The sequence below is a fragment of the Trichosurus vulpecula genome, chromosome 4 (assembly GCF_011100635.1).
Source record: "Trichosurus vulpecula isolate mTriVul1 chromosome 4, mTriVul1.pri, whole genome shotgun sequence".
Taxonomy (NCBI): Eukaryota; Metazoa; Chordata; class Mammalia; order Diprotodontia; family Phalangeridae; genus Trichosurus; species Trichosurus vulpecula.
This window is the reverse complement of record NC_050576.1, coordinates 166,652,931-166,665,468: the sequence shown is the minus strand read 5'-3', so window position 1 is coordinate 166,665,468 and position 12,538 is coordinate 166,652,931. Positions and strand designations below refer to the sequence as shown.

Here is a 12,538-nt window from a genome sequence, read left to right as displayed (position 1 = left end):
TTGGAGAATAGATCAAGAAGAGAAAATATAAAAATAATCGGAGTAACTGAAAGTTATGATTAAAAAAAGAATCTTAATACAATAATACAAGAAATAATTAAAGAAAATTGTCCTGAAGCATTAGAACAAGGCAGGGAGGTAGAAGTAGAGAAAATCCATCAAATACCGCTTAAAAGAGATCCTGTGAGGACAACTCATAGGAATATCATAGTCAAATTCTGAAACCCCCAGCTCAAGGATAAAATATTAAAAGCATCAAAATTAAAACAATTTAAATATGATGGTGCCACAATTAGAATTACACAAGACCTAGCAGCAGAGACCTTAAAGCACCACAGATCTTGGAACACAGCGTATCAAAGAGCCAGAGACCTGGGGCTCTGGCCGAAAATATCATACGCTTCAAATTTAAGAATTATCTTGAATGAAAACAAAATGAATATTCAACAAACCCTCAGACTTTCAAGATTTTGTTTTAAAAAAAAATCCTCAACTTAATAGAAGATTTGACATACAAGAACCAAGAAAAATGTAAGGTACATACCAAAGACTGAATATAAAGGATACATAAGGACAGACTGTTTACCCTTTATATAACACAAAATATAAAATGTATGTCTGAGATTCTTCTTAATAATTGTCGAGCTCATAAGAAAGAGGGGGATAAGCCTATGATATGAATTTAAAAAGTAAAACCATTTAGAAACAGCTAAAAAAGAGTAACTTTTTTATACAAAAGAGGTACAAGAGGAAGAAAGGATATAGAGGATTTAGATGGGGGAGGAGGGCTGGTAGTTCTGGTAACCTACTTTCATCTGGAATGGGTTTAGGAGGGAACAATACATACATATTTAGAAGAGTATAAAAGTCTTCTAAATTTAGAAGAAAAAAAATGATAGGGGTATAGTGAGGGGGGAGAGGACAAAGGAGGGATTAGGATAAGGGAGGGATTTTTAGAGGGGAGAATGAGGGAATAGGTAAAGGAAGTTTAGATTAATGGGAATGGGAGGATGGGGAGGGATCCTTAGAGGGGGGAAGGCTAGTAATAGGAGGGCAGGTGGTTGGTGGTGGAGGTGGGAAGGCAAGTAATAGGAAGGCGATGTAGCGGGTAGAAGTAAAGTAGAGGAGGGATAGGAAACAAGATATATACAAACATAAAAAACCAAAGATCAGGAGTAGAGTATGTTTGGGAAAGTATATGTCTATATATGCATGTATATATGTATAAGTGTATGTAAATATCATGAAACATCTACATTATATTGTAGCCTTCTGGGGGAGGTCAGGGGAGGGGAAAAAAGAACAAAGTTAAAAAGTGCACAACAGAGAACAAAAGAAAACACAAGGAAGCAAAGAAAAGATGGATGATTCTCAACACAAGGTGTATTATTTATCATACAGGCTTTCTTGAAAAGAAAATTTATTGTTACATATTTTGAATCTTCTCCTATGTTCTGCTATGCACATGACATACTTTTTTTTCTTACTTTATATTTAAGATTCAATATTTAGTTTATATTTTTGTTTCTTTTCTCTATTTTATATTTGTGTTCTGGTAAAATAAAATAAAAAACTGTTTTAAAAAAAAGAAAAATTCCATTCAGATAAACTACAAAATGTGCAGATTATCTGGGAGTTAGCCTTCTAAAGCCAACTTATTCCTAAATGAAGCTACAAAATATTTGTCACACAAAGTACGATTTAAATAATTGAAGAGGCTATTCATTGTTCTAGTCAGATCTCATCAGTATACCTAAACATAACCTAAATTAATTTACAAATTTAATCCTGTCTTAATCAGACTATGAAGGGAGTATTTTATAGAATCAGACAAAATTACAATACAACTAATTTTGGATAACCTAAGGTCCCTAATACAAAGTGAAAGAGTGGAAGAAATGTCTTGTACGTAGAAAATTAAGTGTCATACGATTGTGCTATAAGAAATAATGAGCAGTATGCTCTCAGAAAAACCTGGAAAGACTTACACGGGCTGATGCAAAGTGAAATGTATTGTGTACAAAGTAACAGCAATATTGTAAGATGATCTGCTATGAATGATGTAGCTGTTCTCAGCAAATGTAAATTAAAACAACTGTAGGGTACCACCTAACATGTATCAGATCCGTTAACATGACAGAAAAGCAAAATGACAAATGCTGAAGGGGATTTGGAAAATTAGAGACACTAATACACTGTTGGTGGAGTTGGGAACTGGTCTGATCATTCTGGGGAACAATTTAGAATTATACCCAAAGGCCATAAAACTATGCATATCCTCTGATCTAGCAATACCACTACTAAGTCTGTATCACAAAGGGAGCAAAAGAAAGGGATCAATATGTACAAAGGTATTTATAGGAGCTCTTTATATGGTGGCAAAGTATCAGAAATTGAGGAAAAATGCCCATGACTGAATAAGTTGTAGTACATGATTGCGATGGAATACTGTTGTGTTTATAAGAAACGCTGAAGGAGATTGGTTCAGAAAAACCTGAGAAGATGTATATGAACTGATGCTAAGTAAAATGAGTGAGCAGAACTAAGAGAACATTGTACACAGTGACAGCAATAATGTAATCATGATAAACTGTGAAAGACTTAGCTACTCTGATTAATAAAATCCAAAGGACTCACAATGAAGAATATTATCTACCTCCAGAGAGAGCACTGATGAACTCTGAATGCAGATTGAAGCATATTTTCTTTTCATTTTATTTTTCTTTCTTTTTTTTTAAACAGCATGACTGATATGGAAATATGTTTGTACGACTTCACATATATAATTAACATCATATTGCTTGCATTCTCAGTAAATAGAGGAGGGACTTGAGGGAGGGAGGGAATTTAGACCCCAAAGTTTAAAAATGAACGTTAAAAAATAAATATAACTTTAAAAAAAAGAACAAGATTATATGAAGAAGCACTTAAAATTCAGTATACTAAGGATTGGACTTCCAGCTCAGGCAGAGATTTCTTAAATTTCTTAGAGGAAGACAGTCTTTCCAAATGTCCCTGTGATTATGACCTTGGGCAAGATTTACAGAAAATGAGTTAAAATGGAAATGTGGGTATGACTACTTAGCATCACTTTTAGTCATTATTTCCTAGTGGTCTGCACGTTCAAGTGTTGCTCTCACCTTCTCTACTACTACTACCATTAAGACTGGGCTCCCTTACCACCACTAGCACTTCTGTTCTTCCTGGCTGTCAAAAATTTAGGTCTTACGGAAGAGAAGAATGGTAAGAATATAATACATATATAGTCATTAATAAAAACTGAAAAGGACTTGTTTTTCCCATCCTACATACTCAAACCTATCTGTTATCTCCTTGAATCAGGAGTTTGCTCCAATAGTGGAGATTTTCCATTTGGTTTAATTCTTGTCCGTGTTCTCTCAAAAGTTTACCATTGAGCATCTACCTAATGTACTAGAGGGCTTCCTTACTGTTTTCTTGGCCTCAGAGAAGGTACCAGTACTCTGGCTGTCTATGTGTCATTCCTTACTCTTGACCAGCGCATCTCATCCTATCATATGTTGTAATCTTTGATAACGTCCTTTTTTTCTTTTTCTGTAGAGTTCATATTTAGTCATGTGTTGCAGCTCACATTCACTGTCCACATCCCCATTGTCCTTTGTATAATCATCTTTAGTTCTTTGTATGCAATGATGTTCCTTGTCACTGCCATATAGCAACACTGGGAAAATAATATTTTTGAGAGATGGGACTTTGTTTTGATGGAAAGCTTTGCAATTTCCTGAAAGCAATTCAGCCTGCTTTCTTCCTTTTTAGCAGCTATGAGTCATCTGATTGTCTGTTTCTGTTTTCTATCCTATTATCCTATTTCTATCCTATTATTGACCTATCAGATTGGCTAGCATTACAAAACAGGAAAATGATAAATGTTGGAGAAGATGTGGGAAAATTGAAACGCTAATGCATTGTTGGTAGAGTTGTAAACTGATTCAGTCATTCTGTAGAGCAATTTGAAACTATGCCCAGAGGGCTATAAAACTGTGCATACACTTTGATCCAGCAATATCAATACTAGGTCTGTATCCCAAAGAGATCATAAAAAAGGGGGAAGGACCTGTGTGTACAAAAATATTTATAGCAGCCCTTTTTGTGGTGGCAAAGAATTGAAAATTGAGGGGATGCCTATCAATTGGGGAATGGCTGAACAAGTTGTGATATATGTATATAAATGTAATGGAATACTGTTGTTCTATAAGAAATGATGACCAGGCTGATTGCAGAAAAACCTGGAAAGACTTACATGGACTGATGCTGAGTGAAGTGAGGAGAACCAGGAGAACATTGCATATAGTAACAGCAACATTATTTGATGACCAACTTTGTTAGGCTTAGCTCTTCTCAGCAATGCAGTGATCTAAAACAATTCCAAAAGACTAATGGTGGAAAATGCTATCCACATCCAGAGAAAGAACTATAGAGGCTGAATGAAGATCGAAGCCTACTTTTTCTCTTTTTTTGTTTTTGTTTTTTTCTTTCTCATGGTTTTTCCCTTTTGTTCTGATTCTTCTTTTACAACATAACTGATGTGGAAATGTGTTTAATATTATTGTACATGTATAGCCTATATCAGATTGCATGCTGTCTTGGGGAGGGAAGCAGGGATGGAGGGGGGAAAATTTAGAACTCAAAATCTTACAAAAGTGAATGCTGAAAACTATAAATAAATGAATGAATGTATAAACAAAAGAGAAAAGGTTTCCCATTATAAATTACTCTTTCCCAAACATTATCCCAAAGGAATTTTTAAAGTATATAAAGGAATTCATTTAAAACAAAACAAAACAAAACAACAACATATTATTGGACAAGTTCTGTAGAGTATCCAGCCAAATGCATATGAAAATCTGGGTAGTACACTTGTTTCTTCCACTTTGTCTGTTCTGTAAGTGTTTTTTGAGTGATTACTGAGCCTCCAGGAGGCTCTCTGATGTCTTTGGACTTGAAGCATTCAGCATGCCGCCTGTAAACATTAATATGTGGAAGACCTTATCATCTATAATGGTCAACTTGGACCTCACATTGAAAATCTCCTCCATCACAGTGGCAAATACCTTGGACAAGCTTACCACCACCACCTTTATATCTTTCCTGATGCTTATCATCAAAATTTATCAGCATGGCTATTTTTTTTTTATTAAATCTTCCACAGAATCCTGAATGATCTTAATGTGTGGATGGGAGACACTTTGATATAATAAAAGAGCCTGTGTTTTTTCTGCCAAATCAAATGATTTCTCCTAATCAACAAACAGTATTGACACAGTAGAATCTCTTTACATCTTCCAGTTAAATTTGATTGTGAAGATGTTATCCACCGTTGAATTTCACTTGTGAAAGCCTGCTTGTTCCTTACTTATGCTGACACTGCAGATTCCTTAATTCATATGTAGATGACTCATAAAGATTTTATAAATGGCACAGCAGTTATTGTTGTTCTCTTGGTCACCTTTTTGGGTGGGGGCATAAATAAGATCTGAGCTTCTGTCCACAGTTTTGATTTCTTCCCCTTCTTTGGATACCTCATATATCGGTCTCTCATTGCCTTCACAATTGTAGATTTACAGCATGGAGCTCCATATATATTGTACTTGGTCCAATCTGTCTACTTTTCCCATCTTTGTCCTCATTACTACCCTTTCTACTCCATCTATAAGCACTTAAAGTTCTGTAATATTAGGATCTCCTTTCCTTGATGGAAAAAAAGTTTTATTGAAATGTTTTTTGCAAACCTTTTCCATTTCCCTCTGTAGTCCTTCCATTTTGACATATCTTTTCCTTTCTCACATGTCAATTTTGTTCTCCACATTGTGATTTTAAAATCAGCCTCTGTTGTGTTAGTTTTTCTGAAAACTAGCTAAAACTTTAATTTGTTTAAATTAACTCTTTAGATTTTGAAGGTAGTTCATCAAACTGAGGCTTTGGCCTTATTAGTCTAGGACCCTGTCTGGGAAGCCAGCGTCCTGCTTTGTATTCATAATGCTTTTGGTATGTCAGTCATTGGCATCTATTGGTAAATTTTTATTTCCCCCTGCTCCTCCCTAGGTGTGCCATATAGTCCTGGGTTTAAGACCTGCTACTCCAGAAGAAGAAGGACAGATCATTAGGTAAGTGGGATTTTTGCTTCATAGTATTAATTTCATTTGTGGCCAGCTCTAGTGAGAGAGTGGTACAAGGAATAAGGAACAAATTTAATCAAAATTAGTTGCCAGTTAACATTTTTATTATTCATAGTTGACTCCTATAATTTATGGAATATAATGTTTCTTCTCAAATTGTCTTTTCAGATGGTCAGGGAATGAGGTATTCTGTTCAATTCTGCCTAACTTTGAGTTACCACAGATTAAATATGTAGATTGGTTGTTTTAGAGAATTGGGACATGAAATATCCTTACTATTAAATTTAATACTGAATATAATTAAATCTCCAGTAATTCAGAAAGCCCTTCAGGATCTTCCAGTACTTTACAGTTGTTTTATGAATGTCAGTTGATCATTGTATAGTACAGTTGAGGCTGAAAGAGGCTTGGCTGAATCTATTATGGCTGTGGCATATCCTGAAAATTGCTTTTTTGAATGAATCAGTGGTACGGTATTTTCTTTGTCATTGTGTTTCTCATAATAGGGCATAGAAGAAATATGTAATTATTTGAGTCTCTGATCTAAAGAATTCTGAATAATATACCTCATATTCATGTAGTGCTTTAAACCTTATAAAACCACTTAATTATCCTTTACCTCATCTGATCCTCACAGTACCCTTGATAAGGGAGCTAGAAGTTGTTATTATCTCCATTTTTTTAGGCTAGAAAGCTAAAATTTAATGAGGTTAAAACACTTGGCCAGGGTATCATAGCTAGGAAGTTTTAAAGGTTCATTGTATTTAGGTTGCTTGGAATCTCTTGAGGTGACTTGGTTAATCTAGTGGATAGAGTTCTAGAGTTTGGGTCAGAAAGTACTGAGTTCAAATCCTGCCTCAAAAACCAACTCACTAACTGTAGTCAAGTTGCTTAATTTTTGTCAGTCTCAGTTTCCTCATCTATAAAATAGGGACAGTAGGGTTGTTCTGAAGAGCAAATGAGATGAAGTGCTTATGTAAATGTTTGATTTTTTTTTTCCTTACACACTCATTATTTGAATATAGAAGTACCAATTAAAGCCCAGATTGTCACCTCTGCAATCAGCCGATCACTTTTTGTGCTTCATCCAACCAATCCATTTGCCTTAAATCAACCTCTTCAATAGTAAATGTGATTAATTAAAATGCTGTCTTAAAAAATAAAAATACAATTTACTTTTTAAAAAAATTCTATTTTTTCTCTCTTCTCAGCTTGTTTGAATCTCACATTTTTATCACTTAAAGTACCTATTTATAGCTTTCAAATGTTGGCAGATGTGTTAGAAGGTTTGTGTTCATTTTCTTTAATTTCTTTTAACCATCATTGGAAAAAAAAAAGACAAACAATGAGATAAGACTCAGTAGAGGCTTTTATAGTAGCACTGGTTTTTATTATGTCTTACAGTATTTCAATTTTTCTTACACCATTGTATACCACCCAAAGTCATTATATGTGGTTTATTAATAAAATCTTTTTTAAGATCCATTATTTCTTTGACATAGAGAACTCTGGGTGGTGAATTGCCCTCTCCCAATTCTGGTCAGCATTTGCTCAGCAAATTTTGATGTTAGAAAGTTAACTGGAACAATGAGAAGGTTAGGGAATTGCCCAGGGCTAGGTAGCCAGTATATGTCAGAGGTGAGACTAGAACCCCAGGTCTTCTCTGACTCTGAGGCTCTCAACAAATGATTATGACACAGAATTTAGTTTGCATGAGTAAAAGAAAACTTTGTAAAATCATAGATTCAGAGCTGGAAGAGAACTTGGAGGCCATTTAGTTCAACAGCCTCATTTTATAGATGAGTTACTAAAACCCAGAGAGGGTAAGGAACTTGCCCCAGGTCCCACTGGTAGAAAATGGCATAGTTCAGATTTGAACTCAGATTCTTCCTCCTAATCTCGCATGCTTTCCACTTTATTCTACTGCCTCTCAAACTATATTTTATATGCATCAGTTTTTCTTTAGACAACTCAGCATCATACTTGATACATTATATTTAAATTTTTTTTAAATTTAAAATAAAGTACAAGTAAAACCACCAGCTTCTACCTTGGTTCCCATTTTTTCCATTTGTTTTATATCTAAAGAGGTGATTTGCTGAACATTATCCAAAGGAAAGTGTATTAACTCACTTGCAGTCTAATGAAGTCAAGCTTGTTCCTGACATAATCACTCTAAAAAAATTATTCTCAAATGAATTTTCAGTTTTATAAAACCCTTTCAGCCAGATTGACAGTGGAGACAGTGATTTCTCTCATTAATTCTGCTGGGTTTGGATACTTCTAATTAGGTATAAGAAAATGATTAATTTGAAGTTTTTCAATTTTAAGAACTCTTTATTGTTCCTATTATGGTTCCCATATTCCAATTTTCTGTTTGACATAAGTATGTCGATTTATTTTTGTATGTGCAGGGGTTGGTTAGAAAGAGAGAGCAGGTACGGCCTGCAGCCAGGACACAACTGGTTTATCATCTCCATGCAGTGGTGGCAGCAATGGAAAGAATATGTCAAATATGTAAGTATAATCCCTTCTTTATCTACACAGTTTTAAATACATGTTCAGATAAATTTATACAACTGCTATTCATTAATGAAAATTTTTGGTTGTACAATGACATACTTATAACTCTTTCCATCTTGTGTAAGAGAGAGACCTTTACGTGGGATAGTTTTTCTAACTTATACAAGACTTGGAAAGATGCTGATTTTGGACAACATCAAACTTCAGACATTGTTGTCATTGTCATTTAAAGGGGGGAGTATAGAGCACTTCCCTTTTTGTGGGAGATATCTTTCCATTTTAGAGTGTGCCTGTTTAAGCATAGGAGGAAAGCATATACATTTAAAAGAGATTTAGAAATTATCTAATATTAAGTTCTTTTGCAGAATATACTCAAAGGAATTAAGAAAGGACTCTAATCTAATTTTACTGATTTGGAATGAAGTACTTTTTCTGTTCTAGGAATAGTGAGTGGATTTATTGGCATTACCATTCAAATCAGAAGGCAACTGATTTGAAAGGCATTATTTCTAGGTAAATAGTTAGCTAAGAAAGAGAGAACAAGTTGGAAACAGCAATTCAGTTAGCAATCTTTTAATTAACTGGTTCCTGTGTAGAAAGCCCTATACTAAGCAATGAGGTGGGGTAGCTATAAAGTTTAAATAAAGCAGGTTCTCTGTTTTCATGGAACTTGCAGGCTGTTGGGAGGGGTAAGACACAAACACATATAACTATAATATGTTGCATTGTATGATAAATTCATTAGAAATTTAGAAAATGAGGTGTTAGGTGAAGGGAGATAGTTGCAAACTAGGGAGATCAGAGAAAGGTTAATTAGTAGGGCCCTTTATTGGATTTTCAAGGATGGATAGGATTTCAAGAGGAATAGGGAAAAGAGGGCATTCTAGACATTGTAAATAGCAAGAGCAACAGTTTTGGAGGCAAGAAAACATGAGATTGCCTATAACATAAAGAGTACATGAAGGATTGTGATGTGAGATGAGACTGGAAAGATTGAGATACCAGATTATGAAGCTCCTTGTATGACAGGCAGGGCAGTTGAGGCAGTAGGGGGCCATTAGAAGCTTTGGATCAGAGTTGTTACATAAATTGATAGATTATTCTGGTTGTGCTGTGAATAATGCATGGGGTGGTGAGGTGGGAGGCTTCTGGCCAGGATGGCTGATTGAGGAGAAGCGCACACCTCACTCCCATATGTTGACTCCAGCAAAAACCTGAAGATCACACCAGACTGAATAATCAAGAAGTATAATTGGAAGCTACAGTAAATGATTACCTCTACCCAGACCTGCACAGAAAGTCAGTCAAAAGCCCATAAACAATAGAAAAGGTGGGGCAGCTAGGTGGCACAGTGAGTAGAGCACTGGCCCTGGAGTCAGGAGGACCTGAGTTCAAATCCGGCCTCAGACACTTGACACATGTACTAGCTGTGTGACCTTGGGCAAGTCACTTAACCCCAATTGCCCTGCTTAAAAAAACCAAACAAACAAACAAAAACAACAATAGAAAAGGGTTTACCAGCAAAACTCATGCCAACATAGGCAAATAAGTTGAGAGCCTCTCATCACACCCAGTAAGGACCAGGTGTAAACTGCCACTCAGGCTTCATGACTTGATGCAGCAAGAACTGAGAGATCCCACAGGAAGTCACCAAAAGTGATCAGAAAGCCCAAGATTGGTCAGAAACTACAGTCAAGACCTTGGAAGCCAGTAGGAGCCCCAACAACTGGTACAGGTGTAGCAGTACTCATCTTGGACAGCTCACCAGCCTAATGGCTCCCAGTCCCTAGTACTTTGTTCTGAGATAAAATAAAGGACCCTGAAAATCTAGTGCTCTGAACTTCAAAGATATCTAGAGGGGTCTAACCCTGGTAAGTGGAGGTCAGTTGAGGAATCTAGATAAGCCAGATTAAGGCTAAGCAAGGCCACTCAAAAGCATAGGAGGGAGTGGAGCCTGGCCCTGGTAAAAAGACTCCATAATATAACCCTAGATAGATGAATAAACCAAAGAAGACACTGACCAGTAAAAAAAATCATTATAAATCTGGATATGCCTAAAAATCTAGCTTAGAATGAGATTATAAATCCTGAACAACTACAGACAGAGACTTTAAAGAAAAAAAATGAATTTTTCACAGGGACTACATGAATACCAAACAAAAGATTTTCTAAAAATAAAAATTTTAAAAAGAACTCTAAAGAACTGAAAGAAGAATAAATAGCTTAGAAAAGAAAGTAAGTAGTAAACCTTACCCAAGAAATAGACCCCCTGAAAACTAGAATGGACCAAACAGAAATAAATGACTTCATAAGACATCAAGAAATATTAGAACAGTACCAAAAGATTGAAAAGATAGAAGAAAATGTAAGATTTGATATCAAGAACAACTGACCTGCAAAATTGGTTGTGAGATATTTTTTAAATTATTGGACTCCTTGGAAAAAAAAACACCAAGTTTTTTTTTTTAAACTTGGACACTGTGTTTCCAAAAAATCATAAATGAAAACTGCCCTAATCTATTACAACTAGAAGGCAAAGTAAAGATAGAATAAATCCACTAATCACCTTCTTAAAGAAACTCTAAAAGGAGAAATCCCAGGAACATCACAGGGAAAATCTAGAGTTTTCATTTCAAAGAAAAAAATAATAGCGGAATCTAGAAAAAAGCAGTTCAAGTACCAAGGAACTACAGTTCAGATCACATGAGTCCTGGCTTTCTCTTTTTATAAATGAGAGGAAAGCTTGATCGTGATATTTCAAAAGGTAAAATATATTAGCTTATAATCAAGAGTAACTTAAACCGATCCTACAGGGGGAAAAAAAAAACAGAACTTTATTGGAATATAGAATTTTTAAGCAGTTCTGATGCAAAGAGCAAAGATGAACAGGAACTTTAAAAGACAAACACCAAAATCAGGAAACACCTAGAAAGGCAAATTTATTTGAGCAATTAAAAGAGACTGTGATGATGAGTGATAACACCTAATTGAAGGAGAAGAACCAAGTGTCCCTTCAGAACCTGACAATTAAATAAGAAAAACCATACCAATGGATGGTAAAACCTTGAGGGTTTTAGGAGGGTAAAGAGAAGGAGGATAAGTGGAGAGTAAATTTAGAAAGAAGAATAAGAATAATAAAATTTAGAAAAAAGAATAAAGGGGTCGAACTTGATGTTTTTCATAATTAAGAGATAATATATAAACACGGAAGAAGTGGTGGGGAAACTGGTATCCGGTGAATCTTAAGTCTTATTTGAAATGGGCAAAGGAGAATTGAACATGCATAATGAATGAAATCAACAAGCATAATTTGGTGTAGAAATACAGCAAATTCAACAGAAAAACAATTGGGATTGGAGGGGTAGGCTGAGGTTAAAAGGAATGAAAATTCTAGGGAGGGAATAGTCGTAAGGAAAAAAGATATCCTAATATTGAAGGAGAGATTAAAAGGAAGAACAATGCAAAACAAAAGAACTAGATGCTAAGGGGAATGTCAATCAATTGGGGAATGGCTGAATAAATTGTGTTGTGTGAATGGAATGGACTATTATTGTGCTATAATAAATCATGAAAGATGATTTCAGAGTGTCCTGAGTAGTATGAACTGGTGCAGCATGAAGTGGGTATAACCATGAGAACAATTTTTATAATAACATTATAAAAACAGACAATTTTGAAAGACTTAATTCTAGTCAAGGCAGTGACTAGCTCCAGAGGAGCTATAATGAAACATTTCACCTACCTCCTGACATAAACCTAGGCTATAGACTCAAGGTATGGAAAGAGAAATAACATTTTTGGATGTGGCCAATATGTAGATTGTTTTGCTTGACTCTGCTTATTCATTACATGAGTCCTTT

The 12,538-nt window shown here is 35.2% G+C and overlaps 1 protein-coding gene across 2 annotated transcripts in view; it reads left to right on the top strand.

Annotated features, from left to right (window-relative positions):
- Positions 1-12,538, top strand: part of USP32 (ubiquitin specific peptidase 32) — a 257,843-nt gene that overhangs the window by 174,433 nt on the left and 70,872 nt on the right. For both annotated transcript variants that reach the window (XM_036754084.1, XM_036754083.1), the window contains exons 11-12: positions 6,082-6,143; positions 8,570-8,672. In XM_036754084.1, the coding sequence (XP_036609979.1) occupies positions 6,082-6,143; positions 8,570-8,672 (165 nt within the window). The remainder of the gene's footprint in view (positions 1-6,081; positions 6,144-8,569; positions 8,673-12,538) is intronic.